Source organism: Bombyx mori, chromosome 27 (genome assembly GCF_030269925.1).
Source record: "Bombyx mori chromosome 27, ASM3026992v2".
Taxonomy (NCBI): domain Eukaryota; kingdom Metazoa; phylum Arthropoda; class Insecta; order Lepidoptera; family Bombycidae; genus Bombyx; species Bombyx mori.
The window spans coordinates 3,689,508-3,710,244 of NC_085133.1; the positions used below are offsets into that span (position 1 = coordinate 3,689,508).

Below are 20,737 nucleotides of genomic sequence, written 5' to 3' on the forward strand. Positions count from 1 at the left end.
TCCTACCACCAGTAATTACGCAAATTATAATTTTGCGGGTTTCACTTTTATTACATGATGTTATTCCTTCACCGTGGAAGTCAATCGTGTACATTTGTAAAGTACGCATTTCACTAGAAATTTTTTTACCCGCCTGCGGGATTCGAACACCGGTGCATCGCTTTCAACACGAATGCACCGGACGTCTTATCTTTTAGGCCAAATTTATAGTTTTCAGATTTCAAATGGATACTTTAAATATTATGATGTTTAAAATAATACAATATGTCTATTTGTTATCCAGTAGTCGAGGTGATGACAAATTAAACTATGTTACTCTATAAAAAAAAGGATTTATTCCGAAATAAAATACTAATCTATACTAAAATATAAATCTACAGTGGTTTTTACGGATGTTCCGTTATAACTACTGAACCATGCATCCGATTGATTTGGAACTTGGTATCCATGTATAAAATACCTGTACTTAATGGATAAGCTAATATTTATATGAGTGTTGGGCTCCCTAATAATAATGACAATAAATAATAATGTTAATTTTAAATGCCCAGCGAAGCGGGCGAGTACGGTTAGTGAAGTAATAAAATTTTGTCAATCTTCTATAGCTGACATCACCTATTGACTTAGCCAAGTCAACACACAATAATATTTGAAAAGCGTTCTATAATTAGAAAATAAAGGAATCCTAGACACTATTTCTAGGTATTTCTTTACATGTATATTTAGAGATAGGCAAAAGGCAGCGGTTTCACTGTGCCTCTGGCGGTACTGATGACCACGAGGGACTGTGACTACTTACCATTCGATAGGTTTTGTGCAAGTCTACTTTAACTGGCAATACATACGCTATATATAAAGTACATTTTAATTACAATGCATTTATTTCTCTCACGTAAAGACACGTTCACAGAACACGTTAATAAAAAGATCGAATGCTTTCAATTATTTTATTAAGGTATTTTCTGGTATATTAACCTCAAATGAATACCATAGCGCTAAGATTAAGAGTATGCAGAGGAATTATTATGAGATTTGGAAAATACGAGGGAGAAATTGGTTTTAGAAAAGCACTTTTCGTTTTGTTTATACCATTGTTAATACCATTGATTAAATATTTCTTGTATCTGGTATATATTTGGTATTATGTATACATATCTCAAACCTGTGAACCCAGTCTTCGACTCTCCTCATCCAACTCTTACCGGTCATCGCACCACCTAGCCAGGGGGCGTACTGCGCTACGGTGGTGTGGGAGATACCTAGAGCCAGCAGTGGACGACTGTGGGATGATGATGATATAATTATGTATATACCTAGATATAATCGAATGAAAATTTTGCCGTTTCTCTTATAAAATGAAAGTAAGTTAGATAGTTTGTGGAGCAAATAAAAGACCTGTAAAAATATTATCGGCTGAGAAATATCCATATGGTCATAAGAACCTAACGCATGTTCACGTAAATACGTTCTTAACACGTGCTCAGAAACAGCTTCCACGATGAATGAATATTAGCCATATGGGCTACCTCTTCCTGCCGTGAAGCAGTAATGCGTTTCGTCTTGAAGGGTAGGGCAGCTGTTGCATTATAAAACTGAGACTGGAACTTATGTCTTAAGGAAGGTTGTGACACTCATATTGTGACCCCTACGGGCTCCGATTATCACTTAACACCAGGCGCGCCTTGAGCTCATTTAACCATCGAAGCAATACTTCTTTTTAATTAATATTTAGCTGTTTTAGCTTATTTTATTTCGTATCTCACTCAGTTAAATGTAAGTGAATACTGTAGTGTATCTAAAGTTCAAGCCACTGAGTTTCGCGCCGGGTCTTCTCAGTGGGTGGTGATTCCGATTCAGTGGTAGATTCAGAGAAGCACTGCTGTTGCTGAGGCTAGTGTTAGAAAATTTGTCGCTTTTTTTCCTAATTAGCTGAGAGCCTTGAGAGGCTATTTCAGCGTAACCTTAACCAAGGATTTTAGGGCCTACCCACTAAACGACTCCCCTGCACTCTTCGCCCGACGTCCGATCTCCGTCCGGGGTCAAAACCCGGTCAGAGTAGGGGGTTTCCCGCGGTCAACACTACAACCAGACACGCGGCGTCACCCCGAGGACGCCCGACCGACGGGTCGTCGAGGCGATAGTCGACGACCAACGACGTCGGTCTCCGCGGTACGGCGGCTCTACCAGGCCGCCCGGGCAGTGCCGCTGGTGTTCGGGGGTACCCCGCTGGGCCAGAACCAGCCTGCCGGGTCGAAACGCGATACACCGCCGACCGGGTGACTCACACAACTCAGTTCAACCTCATTTCGACAGACGATTGACTAGACATTTTAAAGTATATTTGCTTCAGTATTTAGTACCAGGCCGGTGAGCTTCTACATCCATCTAGAAAAGAAAAATGCTATCGAAAAGTCTAGAATCGAAGCGTTGCTGTAACCATGCGTGACGAACATTCATTCAGAACTATCATTTCAGACATTCCCGGCACGCCACCGTTACGATCGTACATACGAGGTCATTTACGAAAATATAAATAAATATATCAATTCGTAAATTCTCGTGTGGTGTAAATGCGGTATTTTTTTTAATAAATGAGAGGAGCTATTTGACTGTCTGATTTTCATATCGTAATTAAATCCTAAAATATTACTAATTATGAATAGTAAGCTCACTGTAGTTTTTGTAAATATTCGATGCCTATTTGGTGCTGGGAAACGACTACAGCTACATTAGTAAGCTGAGCATTTTTCGACGAAGACAGACACCCCATTCTTAATACATATTGAAGTTCAAGAATCGTAAAAAAACGGAGATTCTGAGAAAATACAGATTCAAGGAACCTCCCATGTTTTGAAGCTCACGATTACTTGCTTAACCCACTGAGTTGAGAAAAAGTTGCTACGAAGTTTATAATACGCTCCGATAAATGCCAATTGCTGCCCACAGTACGTCGATATAGTGGTTTTTTTTTAAAGCTAACATGGGTGGACAAGTTCACGACCCTCCCGGTGTTAAATGATCACTTTAATGCTGCCTATCTCGAGACATCTAAGTCTGAGTTTTTACAGTACAACGGCTGCTCAAACCTTCGAATCGAAACGCATTACTGTTTCACGACAAAAACAGGAAGGGTTGTGGTACCCACCCATGCGGTCTCATAAGACGCCCCACCACCAGCAATTACGTAAATTACAATATTTGATTTTCACCAGGGAGGTCATTCGTGAGCATTCGTTTAGTACGTATTTCATTGGAAAAATTTGTACTTACTTGCCTGCGGAATTCGAATACCGGCACAATCACATCGCTCGATATGAATGCACCGGGCGCCTTATCTTTTGGGCCACGAGACTTCGCACTATTAGATAACACTACTCCCCATACTTCAGAAAAAAAAATCACCTTTTACGAAACATACGGGAAGAGATAATGTAGTGCTATTCTGCGCCATAGAAAAAAACAATTGACCTCTAAAAAAATTGTTAAGCATATTTCAACAAAAACTACGCAGTATTCACTGATGGTAGGACCTCTTGTGAGTCCGCACGGGCGGGTACCACCACCCCGCCTATTTCTGCCGTAAAGCAGTAATGCGTTTCGGTTTGAAGGGCGGGGTAGCCGTTGTAACTATACTGAGACCTTAGTACTTATATCTCAAGGTGAGTGGCGCATTTACGTTGTAGATGTCTATGGGATCCAGTAACCACTTAAAACCAGGTGGGCTGTGAGCTCGTCCACCCATATTATCAATAAAAAAAAAATAAAAAGACTTTGGGCCGATCGAATTTACTTTTAGCTTACAAATTCTCGTATAACCTCGATGAAATAAATTCGGGGTTAGCAATACATTGCCGCATCGTCGTCGGAAAGGATAATCGTCCCTTTGGGAAGCAACGAAAACCTACCCTTTGACGTCAATCTACATTCGATATCAAATTCTTTTAGGAATGAGAAAATACAGTGCTCGTCTTTGAGTGCTGTATAGAATTTTGATTATCTTTATCTATAGTGGTCCCGCAATAGATATAAAATTAATTGCAATAATAAGTTTGAACACTATTATGATTCTATTGTCAAATACTATTATTATACTTCTATAATGACAGATTCGGCCAAGACTACACTATAGACAAATATTAATAAAGACAAACAATATTTAATCTATTCTCAATTTGACCATATACCTTAAGCAATAAGATAAGTTTGAAAATAAATAAATAGTATGCATGCGTGTGTGTGTCAAATATATGTAATGTGTGTAATGTTTTCTTTATTGATTTAATGTATCTTTTATGCATTATTTTAAAAAAATATTAGCATTGTGCACTTCTTCTCTATATTCTCTATAAGTATGGAAAATTTCATACTGATCCGTCTGCGCAATTGTCGTAATAAAGGATACAAAGTTTTAGCTTCACGTATTAATATATAGATAATTAAAAAAAAACAACATTGTGCACTCCTTCTCTATATTCTGTATAAGTGTGAAAAATTTCATACTCCTCCGTCCGCGCAATTTTCGTAAAAAGGGATACAAAGTTTTTGCTTCACTTATTAATATATATGTCGGATCACGCCAGGTATGGCTGAGCGGTAGTTTCGTCATCACTCGTATTCGATTGAACTCAGTTTAGTTAATAAAACTTTTTGAATAACAATTATTAAAACTCAACAAAATGAATTGCTGTTCGTTAGTCTCGCTAAAATTCGAGAACGGCTGGACCGATTTGGCTAATTTTGGTCTTAAATTATTTGTGGAAGTCCAGAGAAGGTTTAGAAGGCTTAAAGATAAATATGAAAATGCTTTGAATTAAATAAAAATAACAATTTTGTTTTTCCTTTGTTGTGCCCCTGTCAGACGGATTCTTTTTGTTTGTTTTAAGTTTATTTAAAATCTGTAAATGCGTCAGACACCTTGAGATATAAGTTCTAAGGTCTCAGTATAGTTACAACGGCTGCCCCACCCTTCAAACCGAAACGCATTACTTCACCACGGCAGAAATAGACAGGGTGGTGGTACCTACCCGTGCGGACTCACAAGAGGTCCTACCACCGGTGAAATCATTCATTCATCATTCTGTAGTGGCAAAATTAGAAGTGAAATCATCTTAAGTTACGTATCATTAAAGTAGATATTTGTTTGTCGGCAGGCGGACGCCAGCACGGCGTTCCTACGCGCTGCCCGTGCCGGAAACATCGAGAAGATCATCAGTCTTCTCGAGCAAGGCGTTGATATCAACGTCAGCAATGCGGTAAGTAATCATAACACTGTTTGTTGGATAATTTAAGTAGAAAAAACGATTTTAGCTAAAGATTAAAAATGCGGTAAGTAACCATAACAAACAGCGTTGGATAATTTAAGTAGAAAAAACGATTTTAGCTAAAAATTAAAATTTCGTTATTTCCAATGATCCTTCTTTTTATTGCTTAGATGGGTGGACGACAGCCCACCTGGTGTTAAGTAGTTACTGGAGCCCATAGATATCTACAACGTAAATGCGCCACCCACCTTGAGACATAAAGTTCTAAGGTCTCAGTGTAGTTGCAACGGCTGCCTCGCCCTTCAAACCGAAACGCATTACTGCTTCACGGCAGAAATAGGCAGGGCAGTGGTACCTATCCGCGCGGACTCATCAGAGGTCCTACCACCAGTACATCCTAATTAAAATATTTGGTTAAATTATCATATTGCCAACGGTCCTTGATACGAATTCCAATTTTAAAGCTAATCGGACATCTTGAAGTTGGCGAAAACTACGTTGAAACATTCCGTCGCATAAATAGACACAGGTCAAGTTGATAAAACATGTGTTAATTACAACCACCGGCACTCCAAGACGTCACGTTAACCGATTATTGTGGAGCTCTCTGTGATACGAGCCTGTGACCCAGCACAGGTCTAACAAACTCAAGACAAACTATGTAATCTATCAACTGAAATAATATCCATCAAATATTTACCGACACGTCTCCTACGTAGTCCTTAATAATTGTTGCTACTGTAACGCTTTTACTAATTTGTACTAAAGCTGTCATAGTCAAAGAAATAATTACATAAATAATAGTCACAAACTGTGATATCGTGCCGGAATTAAAGTCATAATACCACGTTACCTTGCAAAAGATCTTTTCGAGGTGCCAAGTGTTAAACAAAAAAAGGCTTAATCCTTGTTAGCACAAAGTTGATTTTTCGAACACCTATGGTTCGTTTGCCAACATTTACAACTTAGTTCTGGTTTATTCGATATGTACCATGAACACGCGAAAAAGTCACGAATTCGGATGCCAAAGGTCATTATGGGTCTCGGTGAGGTCATGGTGGAATAAGGCTAGAGATACACTGAGACTGATATAATATGATGTCTTAAGTGGTTATCGAATCCCAACGCAATTAGCTGCGCTACTCTGAAGAGTAGATAGAGTTTGGCTTGAAAGGAATCCGTCCGACGGGGAACACATCAAAGGAAAAACAAAATTATTATTTTTATTTAATTCCGAGCATTTTCAAATTTATTTACCTTTTAAACCTTCTCTGGACTTCCACAAATCATTCAAGATCAAAATTAGCCAAATCGGTCCAGCCGTTCTCGAGTTTTAGCGAGACTAACGTACAGCAATTCATTTTTATATATATAGACAGAAGATAGATTAGTCCAATGATTTGGAACGAGGATGTTCAAATAAAAAGTTTGTTTTCAGAATGGCCTAAATGCCATCCATCTCGCTTCCAAAGACGGCCATGTCGAAGTAGTGAGGGTCCTGCTGGAGCGAGGAGCAGCAATCGACGCGGCCACCAAGAAAGGGAACACAGCACTTCATATTGCTTCTCTGGCTGGTCAAGAGGCAGTCGTTAAACTACTCGTCCAAAATGGAGCTCAGGTAAATGATAAATAATGGTAAAGTGTTAGGTATTCGAAGCTAAATTCTATGTTGCATTGGAAAATGGCTATCTCAATCAATAACATTATGGATCTGCATACACACTGGAACAAAATGCCGTAGCGTAGCACAATGTAGTATTTAGAGTAAAAAATTAGGTCCTTCTTAAATTCTTCGAGTCATATGAAGTGCCAAACATCATACATTTATTTAGAAAAATGCAGGGTTTTCTTGCACTTTCTTTCTTGCATAAAAAACTATAAAATCCCAACCTGAGGAACAAAGATTTTGGAGCAGACCGCTCTTCAACAATTCAATAGGGTAATTAGATAATCGATGTCTCGGAAGAAACTGGTATATGCGAAAGCCTACTAATATTATTAAGCATCAGTGGAGCTGGCCCGAAAATATGAAATGTTGTGGATACTTTTCAATAACAAATCCTCGAGACTCAGAAATAGGAATCCATCGCAAAGGCTATTAACAGTGTAAATGCCCTGTCGAAAACCAGTCAGCTCGTGAAAGCACTCGATGTTACGATTTTCAGAAAAACTAAACAGTATATACTCGTGTTAAGCCGATGGTCTCTCACATGACTTTTCTTTTTATTTTGAGATAGCTGAGCTCATCGTAAATAGAGCCGATTCATGACATAATAAACAGTAATGGAAATAATTATGACAGGATGATGAATTACTGGGTAGTTCGTTGTTATTAGTTTATTGTTTTTTTATTAATCTTCATAAATATCGTTACCTTATATATGTGTGTGCCGAAATTCCAACGTTTGCTGCAGTTTTACTTCTAAAAATTAGCCACATGAAATTATAACCAACTCTTTTTTTATTGACTATCTACACTTTGACTATAATATTGACAGCTTTATTCATCGAAATCAAGTGATAAGCAATGCGTTGCTACTTTAAAAAGATTCCACATATAAATATCGTTTCCGGGGCTTACCTTTTGATATTTTCTATTTCATGACATGACATACAAGAAAATTTGTATAAACGTTAAAAATAATATTAATTGCCCCCAAGTAAAAGCACCAGTACTTCTGTGTATTTGTTATTAATAAAACCGAGTACCTAAATATTTAATATCAATGCTCTATTTTTTTTTTCAAATGCAATACCGGTTAAAAGCTCTCAGACAACAATGTCAAAAGATCAACAATAAAGTCTCGCAAATACGTAAAACCGAAATAAAAATCTAATACCAAAATATCCGACCCCAAAACCCCGACAATCGATCTTTCCAGAAAACCCCAACAATCGGTAACAATCAACGGCAAATGGCTGTTCTGCGGTCACATAAACTCCAATAAGCCGGATTTATCAGAAGAAACAGAACACGAATTAATGAGTCATTAAATTCTTTATACACGTCTTCACTTGAAAGGAATCGAGTTGGGATTTAATGTTGCACTTTGGTTCAAAAGCAGCATTAGTCTGGCACCGTTTTAATTTTGATTTAAGACAAGAACGTTGCATTATTTTTCTGATGATGATGATGATATGCTGTCTTCAATGTGAATTGTGATGATGATATGCTGTCAAAATGTCGTCGTGGCCTAAAGGATAAGACGTCCGGTGCATTCGTATATAGCGATGCAACGGTGCTCGAATCCCGCAGGCGGATACCAATTTTTCTAATGAAATACGTACTTAACAATTGTTCACGATTGACTTCCACGGTGAAGGAATAACATCGTGTAATAAAAATCAAACCCGCAAAATTATAATTTGCGTAATTACTGGTGGTAGGACCTCTTGTGAGTCCGCACGGTTAGGTACCACTACCGTGCGTATATCTGCCGTGAAGCAGTAATGCGTTTCGGTTTGAAGGATGGGGCAGCCGTTGTAACTATACTGAGACCTTAGAACTTATATCTCAAGGTGTGTGGCGCATTTACGTTGTAGATGTCTATGGGTTCCAGTAACCACTTAACACCAGGTGGGCTGTGAGCTCGTCCAAATATCTAGGCAATAAAAAATAATAAAAAATCCAGACCATTTTTCCTATGCGCCTTCCGGCTGAAGTGGAAAGGAAGTAATACATACACACTTACTTTCTTAACGATTATGACAAAACCGCATAGGTTTGAAATTGTGCTCCACCAAGAACAGTACTGAACAGATCTTTGGCCATTGCACACTAATGTAGACCTTTTCAAATTCTAGTCATGTTTATTTATTATTCTGATAATTAAATTTAATTTGTGTGTAGGTACTGTAGTTATGAACCCAATTTGGAAATGGGCAAACTTTGAGTTTCTTTCCGACTTTTCTGTGATGAAACAGCCTTATGAATTGGTCGTAAAGTTAGGTTTTTATTGTACCTATAATGGCGTAGCTGAATGAAAAATAGTTAATTTTCAATCTGAACATTATAGACAATGAATATCCAGACTAACATAATTGTAGGTTATCACTGACCTTATGTCGAATTTTATGAAAACGGATCTGATTTGATTCTTTAACGTTTCTATATTTTTCTGCAAAAGAAAATTGGAAGCAAAGATCGACAGGATCTTTCGTTTGAATATGTATTCCGCATAAGTTAGACTAACAATTAATACTTGTAAATAAGAGGGTTTGGCATTAATTTGTCTTCGGTGGGAATACAATTTTGAACGCGCACCATTTTGCACGTCTACACAGGTTCTACCTACTTGCCTGCCTTTCTGAAGTGAAGAATAATTTTTTTTAACACAATCATTTGGCACCAAACAGAACACTGAACGGAATGGAATACAATTAAAAAACATGAAATGAACTTAATAAGCCACTCGGCATTATCCTTTGTAAATGAATATACTTGTATTATACTAGCCGTAGTCGCCCGCTTCACTGCGCATTTAAAATTAACATTATTATTTATTGTCATTATTAATAGGGAGTCCAACACTCATATAAATATTAGCCTATCCATTTAGTACATGTATTTTCTACATGGATACCAAGTTTCAAGTCAATCGGATGCATGGTTCAGTAGTTATAACGGAACATCCGTAACAACCACTGTAGATTTATATATTAGTATAGATTATCGTTAGGGTTGTTGGTAATTATCCGCGGTTGTGATCCGAAAACACATTTCACGCTTTTTGCTACAATAAATAAAAGAATCACGTAAGAATTGTATCACGAGTTACAAATCATTCATCCAGCTTCAATTCAATGTTCAATAACTTTAATTCACAATACGTCCCACCTCAAATACTTCATTCGTGACAGAAATCAAAACAAATCAATACAAGAACGAAAAGCACTTTGGGTTTCTCGCAACTGTCCAAACGAAAGATTTATTAATGTTATGAATTTTATTTATTACGATGAGCTAAATTGTGTGAATCATCTTTTGGTAATGTACCGGAAATCGGGAAAATAATATTTCAAGGATTTACAGTAAATAGTTTTAAAATACGATAAAAAAAAAAACTATCCAAATTTCATTGCTTTAAATTTCTAAAGTGTACATTTTGATGAGATTGTTGGGAGTCTGAACATCCATCTATACGAGGAGATGATTCATATTTTATATGACGATTAAGATAACCGTTACTACAATGCATTTGCGACTTTAACCTCACGTGTAAAGGTGCAGTATTAATTGTCTGATGCGCTCCGCTATGTTACCGAAACATGTCTTTCTTATTGCCCTTAGTAGACATTCTCAATCTTGTATGAGTACGCCGGGCTCGGATCAACCCAATAATTTTCTATTATCACCAGGTCAACATCCAATCCCAGAATGGTTTCACACCTTTATACATGGCAGCCCAAGAGAACCACGACGGTGTGGTCAAGTTTCTTCTTGGTAACGGTGCGAACCAGAGCCTTGCCACTGAGGTAAGACTGACATGCCAGCAATAAATCTGAGATTATTTTTGATCAGCATGAAGAAAGCTTGTAGGCTTTTATTTTTCTCTACCTAACCGCTGTCAGCCTCGAGAGGATATTCCAGCTATAAAACCTAAATTTGACTGAATTGATGGTGCAGTTGTTAATGCTCCTGACTGTTGCGCCGAGGGTCGTGGGTTCGATTCCCACATCGGGCAAACATTGTGTGATGATAGGTTTGTATGCTATTTGTCTAGGTGTTTATTAACTATTTACGTATTTATTTAAGCGTATGTAAGCGTGTATCTATGAGACCGCTAAGGTCTGGAACGATAGTGTAATTTCATCATACATACATCATCAGCCTATAGCAGTCCACTGCTTGACATAGGCCTCTCCAATTGTTCGCCACTGAGCACGATCCTTGCCTTCTCTCATCCAGCTCCTGCCAGCCACCCTTGCATAGATAGAGCCACACTCCACCCTGAGGGCACCCTGAGGGCTACACCCACACTCCACCCTGAGGGCGCCCTGCACTGCGTTTTCCAATTCACGGTCTCCACTCAAGAACGCCCTCCTCATCTCTCTCGAACGAACTCATTTGATTATTTAAATGAAAATTAATTCTAAGCGGTAATGCCTGTTTCCATTGGTGAAAATGCTGATTTCCCACAGGACGGATTCACGCCTCTAGCGGTGGCGATGCAACAAGGACACGAGAAAGTAGTGGCAGTTCTTTTAGAGGCAGACACGCGCGGTCGAGTGCGACTACCAGCCCTTCACATTGCAGCCAAGAAAGACGACGTGAAGGCTGCTAACTTACTCTTAGAGGTGAATTTTGATTGATCACACTCTTAGATCAATCTAAGTCGTCGTTGTCTAAATGTTGTAACGCCAGTTTCACTCATTTCGACCGATGCGACCATCCTCTTTTTTTCCACCACCACCTGGTGTTAAGTGGTTAATGTCGCCCATAGACATTTATATAGTAAATACGCCACCCACCTTGAGATATAAGTTCTAGGGTCTCAAGTACAGTTACAACGGCTGCCCCGACCTTCAAACCGAAACACCTTACTGCTTCACGGCAGAAATAGGCAGGGTGGTGGTACCTACCCGTGCGGACTCACAAGAGGTCCCACCACCAGTTTCGTGGTACTGCCACAGCTAGCGAATTTCAATGAACGCGTAAGCTACACAATGAAGGGTAAAACACGAATCACCACTCGAGAGAAACATAGACAATAAAGTTTTACACGTTTTTTTACAATAAAATATTTTTTTCTTACACTATTTTTAATTCAAATTTATTAAAATTTATTTACTATTTTTAGTGGGATTTTCAACAAAAGCGCATTTTGCTAGTTTTTTAAACTATTATTTATTTTTCTGGTGAGAGTCGTGAAATTTCGACATTCCTCTCTTTATGTCTAGAACGAGCACAATCCAGACGTGACCTCTAAGTCTGGATTCACTCCGCTACACATCGCGGCTCACTACGGCAACGAAGCAGTCGCAAGACTATTGCTGGCCAAAGGCGCTGACGTCAACTGTGCTGCGAAACACAACATATGTCCGTTACACGTCGCTGCCAAATGGGGTGAGGTTCCTATTTCACTATTGATTTTATGACGAGCTCACGGCCCTGGCTACTGGAGCCCGTAGGCATCAACAACGTTACTGCCGCCATTCACGGAACATGAGTTTTTTGATCCTGTTTCATACGGTTGCCTCATCCTTCAAACCGAAACGCATTACTGTTTTGCGGTAGAAATAGTCGGAGCTAGGTCATATGGGCAGACCCCAAACTACATCAAGAACTGCGACACGTCGACACAGTTTTTGAGGTTCCAGTTGAGATGATTAGTGGAAGATGAATTCAATTGCGTTACATTAACATCCCACATCGACTTCTCCACAGTTGGTCAATTCTAGAAATAATCACCATCTTGGTACACCTTTATATTAATAATCTGGTGTTATGTGGTTAAAGGAACTAATAGATGTCATAACACTTTGAGACACAGTCGAAGTCTCATTTGTATTGTCTGATGATTCAAACCTGACACAAAAGCAGAAGACGACAGAAATAATTAGGATAATTTTACCATCTCGTGCCACTACCACTAGTAAATGCCGATCGGTAATGCAGTACGCTCATATAATACTTAGAAAATGCTGCTGCAATTTCTTTTAATACACCCACGGAAAGGGATGGAGTGGTGCTATTATAGACATACACCACACAGCCAACGACTAAGTTAAAATTAAAATGGGTACAGAATTTTATTTTCATTCCATAACTTGGTCAAAAATAGGCATATCACCAAATGATATTAATTTGTAAAGTATTTTATTCGCACAGGCAAGGAGAATATGGTAGCTTTGTTATGCGATAATGGGGCGAATGTAGAGGCCCGCACTAGAGATGGGCTGACCCCTCTACACTGTGCCGCCAGATCTGGCCACGAGAGAGTCGTTGAAGCTTTACTTGATAGGGGTGCTCCTATTACCAGTAAGAGCAAGGTAAGTTACGTTAGAGCACACAAAAGCCTTATCTTTCCCAACCTCCATCACTACATAGTATAAAACAAAGTCGCTTTCTCTGTCCCTATATCCCTATGTATGCTTAAATCTTTAAAACTACGCAACGGATTTTAATGCGGTTTTTTTTTAATAGATAGAGTGATTGAAGAGGAAGGTTTATAGGTATAATAGCATCCATTAAATAGTGGAGAAATCAATAATAAATTACAGTTTCCGAAACGAAGCGAGGGCGGGTAGCTAGTACGCAATAAGTTCGATTTTGTTTGAAGTAGTTGTAAAGTGATTTACATTTTTATGATTTGCTGAAATTCCGCCTAAAGTTACAGATTGATTGAAAACTAAGATCGATAATAATACTTCTACATAACAAAAAATACATTCAGCCATAGCAATGAAGCAAAATATATTTGCTTAATTATTATTTGTGGCCAATCTGGCTTACTATGAACTATGGCAATTCCGGAGCACAATCCGCGGTCTACCGAGTGGTGGTCACATAATATGGCGCTGGTTCCTTTATATTATGTTTATAGCGCCAATTATGCTTAAAGTAAATGGTTTTAGAACCATTTAGAAGATGAACACACATGTCAAATGTTTTATTTCTTGCATATATGAGTGGACGCGGTATACCTAAGAAGAAATGGATGGATTGCGTGAAAGACGATATGGGTAAGAGGGGAGTGAGCGAAAAAATGGTATATGATAGAAGAGTATGGAAGGAGAAAACATGTTGCGCCGCCCCAGATGACTGGGAAGGAGAATGATAATATGGGTGGACGAGCTCATAGCCCACCTGATGTTAAGTGGTTACCGGAGCCCATAGACATCTCAACGTAAATGCCGCCACCCACCTTGTGATATAAGTTTTATTATTGATTTAATGTATTTTTTATGCATAGTTAAAGAAAATATTAACATTCTGCACTCCTTCTCTATATTCTCTACGAGTGTGGGAAATTTCATACTCCTCCGTCCCCGCAATTTTCGTAAAAGGGGGTACACAAAGTTTTTGCTTCGCGTATTAATATATAGATAATGGTTATAGAACGGTCTAGCCCCGTTGCACATGTCGGCGCAAGGCGAACACGCCGAGGCGGCGCGCGTGCTCTTGTCGCGACGCGCCCCCGTCGATGACGTCACCGTGGACTACCTCACCGCGCTTCATGTAGCCGCTCACTGCGGTCACGCTAAAGTCGCGAAACTGCTTTTAGATAGGTCAGTAGTGTTTCCTATAACATTAGGCTGTTTACGAATTCTCATAATGATTATAAAGTTTTATCGAGGTGGTAAAAGATTGTTAATTGGGAGATTAAATTGGGAAGTAAACTTTTTCCATTTTTTTATTGCGTAGGTAGGTGTACGAGCGCACGGCCCACCTGATGTTAAGTGTTACCGGAGCCTAAATACATCAACAATGTAAATGCCGCCATCTACCTTGAGGCATGAGTTCTAAGGTCTCAGTTTCTACTGTACAACGGCTGTCTTGCAGAAATAGGCACGTGTTGGTACCTACCCGTGCGGACTCACAAGAAGTCCTACCACCAGTAATTACGCAAATTATAATTTTGCGGGTTTTATTTGATGACACGGTGTTATTCATTCACCGTGAAAGTCAATCGTGAACATTTGTTAAGTACGTATTTCGTTAGAAAATTGGTACTTGCCTGCGGGAATCGTATATTGCTGTATCACAAGATACGAATGCCCCGGAAGCCTTATCCTTTAGGCCACGACTACTTCAAGTGTCGAACGAGGTCAGCAAAGGTCATATCCAACACAAAGTGAATATCACGCTTCTTGAGACTCATCTATATCTCATTTGTTTTGCATAATGACAGCCCCACCCTTCAAACGAATGGTTACTTCGCGGCGGAAATAAGGAGAATCATGGTATTTACCCGTGTGGGATCAGAATAAGTAAGTGTAGGTCTTCGTTGATTACGACGAAGAGCTCTACGTGTGATTGGTCTATTCTGCGTAACACTGTCCTTACTATGGCCGATTTAGCAAACCCTCTCAGTTCAGTCTCAGTTCGCGTGTAGGTGGAATAGTCCTTAAGATTACATAGAAAAAAAAATGGCAGGCCGCGAACTTATTCACGGAAATCTGTCTAACTTACGACTATAATATGTTCAAAGACTTTTGTTAATTGACAGAGTTCCAATTGAATTTAAAAACAAACATTTTAGGAAGCGTATTCCAAACGTCACTTCCAAATTTAAATTTGAATTTTCTATCGAGAAAGTTCGAAAGAGATTTCACTAAACAAAGCCTCTTTTGCAAGTAAACCTGACCTAAATGATGCCGAATGACACAGAAATGCCGACGCGAACGCTAGAGCCTTGAATGGCTTCACACCTTTGCACATCGCCTGCAAGAAAAATAGGATCAAGGTCGTTGAGTTACTCCTCAAATACGGTGCAAGTAAGTCATTCGATACTTTCCATGGCAGTAGTGTAGTTTAGCGGAGTGGCGATTTAATTTGAATTTTAAAGAACAAAATTTTAAGTGTACTAACCCTATTAATGTTTAATGACTTATTGTGGTATGTTCAAAAATGTTTTTTCTCCATTATTTAATTCAAATGATTCGCAATACAAAAAATAAAATAGTCTTTTAAATTTGTTTTGGTTGACTTTTAATCGATTGATTGAAATATCACTAAATGCTTTATTATCAGGTATCCAGGCAACAACAGAATCAGGTCTTACGCCCCTCCACGTGGCGGCTTTTATGGGCTGCATGAACATCGTGATTTACTTACTCCAGCACGAGGCGAATCCTGATGTTCCCACGGTCAGGGGAGAGACACCGCTACATTTGGCAGCAAGAGCTAACCAGGTAAGCTTTTTACTCTACTTATTCGCTGGTAGCTTAGGAGACAATTCCAACCACGCCGTAGGTAAGCTCACGGGCTCCATCTAAGAGAGTTTGCGAACATTAGGCCTACCAAAACCAGTGCTTCCCAGAATTTACTACCGGATCGGGAAATGGCGACCCATTAAGGAAATCCGGCGTGAATTACTATTTTACTAGTCCTTAGTCGTCACAACCTGAATGCCACTACCCAACTTGAAACATAGGGTCTTCATTGTTTGATAACTGTGCATATAACTTTTTGCGGTTTTAATTTTTATTACACTTTAAAGTGGAAGTCCTTCATGAGCAGTTGCTAACAAAATATGTCATTAGAAAAATTATTAACATTTTGGGATTTAAACACCAGCACAGTCGCCTTGCTCAATAGGATATAGGATTGATTACACCGGGCCTCATATGCCTTTCATGAAATATCTCTGACATTTTGACGTCTACTGCGTATTAATTATATATGGCTTTACATATTGTTACGCGCTGGGGTTCGGGATAAACAAAAATTCTACCGGGGTACAACTTAAAACTGTGTCAGCACTTAGATTACTTAAAACACTTCACAAACACTATAAAATTCTAAATTCGTTTCTGCCGCTTCGCTTCAGGTGATCCGTTCGATGTTTCGCTTCGAGTAGTTCCGATTACTAACTGACTGCGTGCCATCTCTGCAACGATCTTATAGCCGATGCCGCATCCCTAGAATTATCGAGAATATTCCACATAAGTCGAGTATTGTGTGTTTCGGCTATCTGAAAATAGATGGCGTTGTACTTCTCGAGCGTTCTAGATGCTACTAGACCCTTCGATATTCGTTCGGCTATTTGGCGATAGATGGCGTTACTCTTACCGGTGTAACAATATAATATTTGCTTTTTACCAACAGACTGACATTATCCGTATTCTTCTACGTAACGGCGCGGCCGTCGAAGCCAAGGCTCGTGAGAGGCAAACCCCTCTCCACATCGCGTCTCGGCTCGGTAACGTCGACATCGCAGTACTGCTGTTACAGCACGGCGCTGACGTCAGAGCCATTACTGCTGACCATTACAATCCACTGCACATCGCTGCCAAACAGCACAATCACGATGTGAGTATTAAATACATAATCTGATATATTATTTTTAATGCACCTTCATTGTAATCAATAAGTCATAATTTAATTATTTAGGTTAGAAAATAATTTCACCGCCTAGCCTAGATAGAGTTATACAGGGTTGTGGACTTCTTGGACCATTTGTGGAATTCTTTACTATAAAACGAAAAATAGGAACTAGGGGTCTTAAGGTTTACGATGCTGATTTGCCACAGCTTTTCTACTATCTAATTCTAACCGATGGTCAAAATTCAGATAGCGTCATATCCATATAGGTAATTGTGATTAAGAGCATTTGGACATTTTTAGGTTGCAGCAGCTTTAATTGAACACAACGCACCCCTAACTGCGACCACAAAGAAAGGGTTCACCGCTCTTCATCTGGCTGCGAAGTATGGGAACCTGAAGGTATGCAATCGGGAAAGAAGATTCATTACTTATCGGGATCTGGTTTCTCTATTACGCGTTTGCTTTTGCTCTCGGACATATCCAAAGCACATTCCAAAACCGCTGCTTGCCCCCATGGCGACATGGCATTAACTCGGACAATGTGAGTTGTTGATTTCAAACCCTCAGGCTACAGGCTACACTTTCAGGCTACACTTTATATTATATATATTTTTATATTTTACTAACAATCACGCCACGTTAACTGGTCCCGTGGTAAGTTCGTAAAGAACTTGTGTTACAGGTACCAGATAACGGAAATAAATGTAAGATTTTTTATTATACACATACATATATTTAAGATACATCCATAACCCTGGAAAAGACATTTATATTTATCATACAAATATCCTCCCTTGGCGGGATTCGAACCCGCGACCCCCTTGTGTAGTGACCATGTCACTTACCACTACACCAGACGGCCGTTAACCCTGTAGTTATAATGTGGAGTAACAGCTGGGGTTCCAAGTGGTAAGGATGGTCCATGCTCCAATTTAAAGCAATAAAAACGAGATTTATTATCAAATTCTCAAAAAGTCAAACATACATTGTTCAAGATTCAAAGGCTGTGCTCCGTGTGACCATAACGATCGACAAATTGATTGTCCCTTTCTTGTACGGATTTAAATGAAAGAAACTGGTGTTTGCAGTTCTAGATCTTTGCAGAACCTGTGCTTTTGATCATGCATGAAGTACTATTAATGTTGTGGTTGAATTAAGACTATAGTTATACAGGGGTCAGGGGCCGGGGGCCAGGGGCCAGGCGGTTGCCTTTTGGGGTCTAGTTTTCGAAACATCGGGTCATTGTCCCACGTTCTGAGACTATGGATGGGGTCTATAGATGTTGCTTCCACTAAATAATCCCTTGTTCTCATAATTGACAGCTTGTTTTACGTGAACCAAAGTCTTATTTTGGGAAATCAGGAATCTAGAGTGTTTTTCTTAATATCTAGGTTGCGAATCTTTTACTCGCTCACGGTGCGGCTCCAGACCAAGCTGGTAAAAATGGCATGACTCCTCTACACATCGCTGCACAGTACGACCAGCAAGCCGTCGCCACTACGCTCCTTGAGAAAGGAGCTGATGCTAAGGTAGATTTTTACTGTGTTGTTTGTTGATCTCACTGTTAGTGCTTTTTACAAGTACTTGAGAGCATTTTAGCTCTGAGAAGTAGGGCCAGTGCCGTTAAGTAATAAAATTGAGAAATCGATATCATATGCCAAATTGGGAGAAGGTATCTATGGAATCTGGTAACTACTAACAAAAACGCCATTTCTTTTGCAGACTTACAGTATTAAAAAAGTTTTCAGGCTTCTTAATATGGAAGTATCAGTTACCCACTGTTGGGCATAATAATATAATTATAATAATAATAATAATAAGCCTTTTATTTCCCATCTAGAAACCTAAATATTACATGTAAATATTCTCAACCATATATGACTCCCACATTCAGATCCAAATTCCATTGCTGTTGACTTTTCCTCGACAGGAACCCCTATTTGGGTATAGGCCTCCTCCAGCTTAGTCCAATTTTCCCTGTTCCCAGCCTGCCTCATCCACTCCTTCCCAGCGGTGACTATGATATCATCACTCCATCATTTCATAGGTCGTCCTTTCCTTCTTTTCCCCTTTGGCCCTTTCCATTTTGTCGCTTCGATTGTCCATCGTTTGTCACTGTAGCGTGCTACGCGGCCAGCCCATCGCCACTTTAATCTTTTACTGAAGTTTAGGACATCAATTAGTTTTGTCTTTTTTCGCATAAATTCACATCTTACTTTATCTTTTATTTTTATTTTTAGAATGCTTATTTCCATGTTGGGCTCTCCAATAGCTCCATAAGCCTCTCCCAATTTACCATTGAGTCGGTTCTGAGACACTCCTGGTCTATTTCTAGCTGGCTACCTTTCGCAAACAATGTCGAGGTACCGTTGAAGGAAACTACAGATAGTTTAATAAAAGAACAGTTAGTAGCTACGACGGCAACCCGAATCAAGAAGCAATTAAAAAAAATGAAGTCCTGACGTTACAATTTTAGTACGAAATAGAACGAAAATACAATTATAGATGCAGCACAAAAAAGGATGAGTTTGCAATTAGAAATAAACTACTCTATCGCGAAAGAGATAGAAGATAAACAAATCAGTTATTGTCGAAATTATTAGCTTCGCCACTATGAATTTGTACAAATCTCGTTTTCTTGTAGGCTGTAGCCAAGAACGGGCATACACCTCTTCATATCGCGGCTCGTAAGAATCAAATGGAAACTGCAGCCACGCTTCTCGAGTACGGAGCGTTGACCAACGCTGAATCAAAGGCTGGATTTACTCCTCTGCATTTGGCTGCCCAGCAGGTGAACTATAGCGAAGGCTAGCACTTAACTCTTACTCAGGTGTCAATGGGATCATCGTTACCTAAATGTAATAATTCTTTATATATATTACATATGTTAATTCGCTGAAATCATCCGAGCATCAATTGACGTAGTTAATGCTGCTAGACTTGAATGAGAACTTCCCAGAATGTCATCTTTGTATCTAGAGAAATTGAAGTCGGCCTTAAATCTAGTTAACTAAGTCAAATCATAAACCTGCACTGATTGATGGATTCAATGATTTGAATCAAATAGGCTAAATGTTGGAACTATTGAGTTTAAGCCACGTTCGCATCTGTAGGCTCGAATGGTTCTAAAATTAAGATTAAAACGTCATATTGGAATGGTACAGGGTCACACCGAAATGTGCGCTCTGCTTCTCGAACATAGCGCTGAACCAGAGCATCAGTCTAAAAACGGGCTGGCAGCATTGCATTTGGCTGCTCAAGAAGATAAGGTCCCAGTAGCACAACTGCTAGTGAAGCATGGCGCTGAGGTAAACGTGAAATGTCATACCACTTTATTTGCTTTAGATGGACAAAGGCTTTCAAGGACTACCTTGAGATTTGAGATCAAAGTGTCTTTTACTTAGTACGCTAGCTGTTCCACCCTTAAAACCGGAATTCATTACTTTTCGGAAGAAATAGCCGAGGTCATCCTAGAAGTGATGGA

The 20,737-nt window shown here is 39.3% G+C and overlaps 1 protein-coding gene across 1 annotated transcript in view; it reads left to right on the plus strand.

The window, feature by feature from the left end:
* Positions 1-20,737, plus strand: part of LOC101743161 (ankyrin-2) — a 78,649-nt gene that overhangs the window by 16,178 nt on the left and 41,734 nt on the right. Inside the window, exons 2-15 of the mRNA XM_062676454.1 lie at positions 5,151-5,252; positions 6,700-6,879; positions 10,620-10,736; positions 11,403-11,558; positions 12,162-12,327; positions 13,093-13,253; positions 14,323-14,492; positions 15,595-15,701; positions 15,958-16,118; positions 17,035-17,238; positions 17,554-17,652; positions 18,645-18,782; positions 19,898-20,044; positions 20,418-20,561. Coding sequence (XP_062532438.1) covers positions 5,151-5,252; positions 6,700-6,879; positions 10,620-10,736; positions 11,403-11,558; positions 12,162-12,327; positions 13,093-13,253; positions 14,323-14,492; positions 15,595-15,701; positions 15,958-16,118; positions 17,035-17,238; positions 17,554-17,652; positions 18,645-18,782; positions 19,898-20,044; positions 20,418-20,561 — 2,052 coding nt within the window. The remainder of the gene's footprint in view (positions 1-5,150; positions 5,253-6,699; positions 6,880-10,619; positions 10,737-11,402; positions 11,559-12,161; positions 12,328-13,092; positions 13,254-14,322; positions 14,493-15,594; positions 15,702-15,957; positions 16,119-17,034; positions 17,239-17,553; positions 17,653-18,644; positions 18,783-19,897; positions 20,045-20,417; positions 20,562-20,737) is intronic.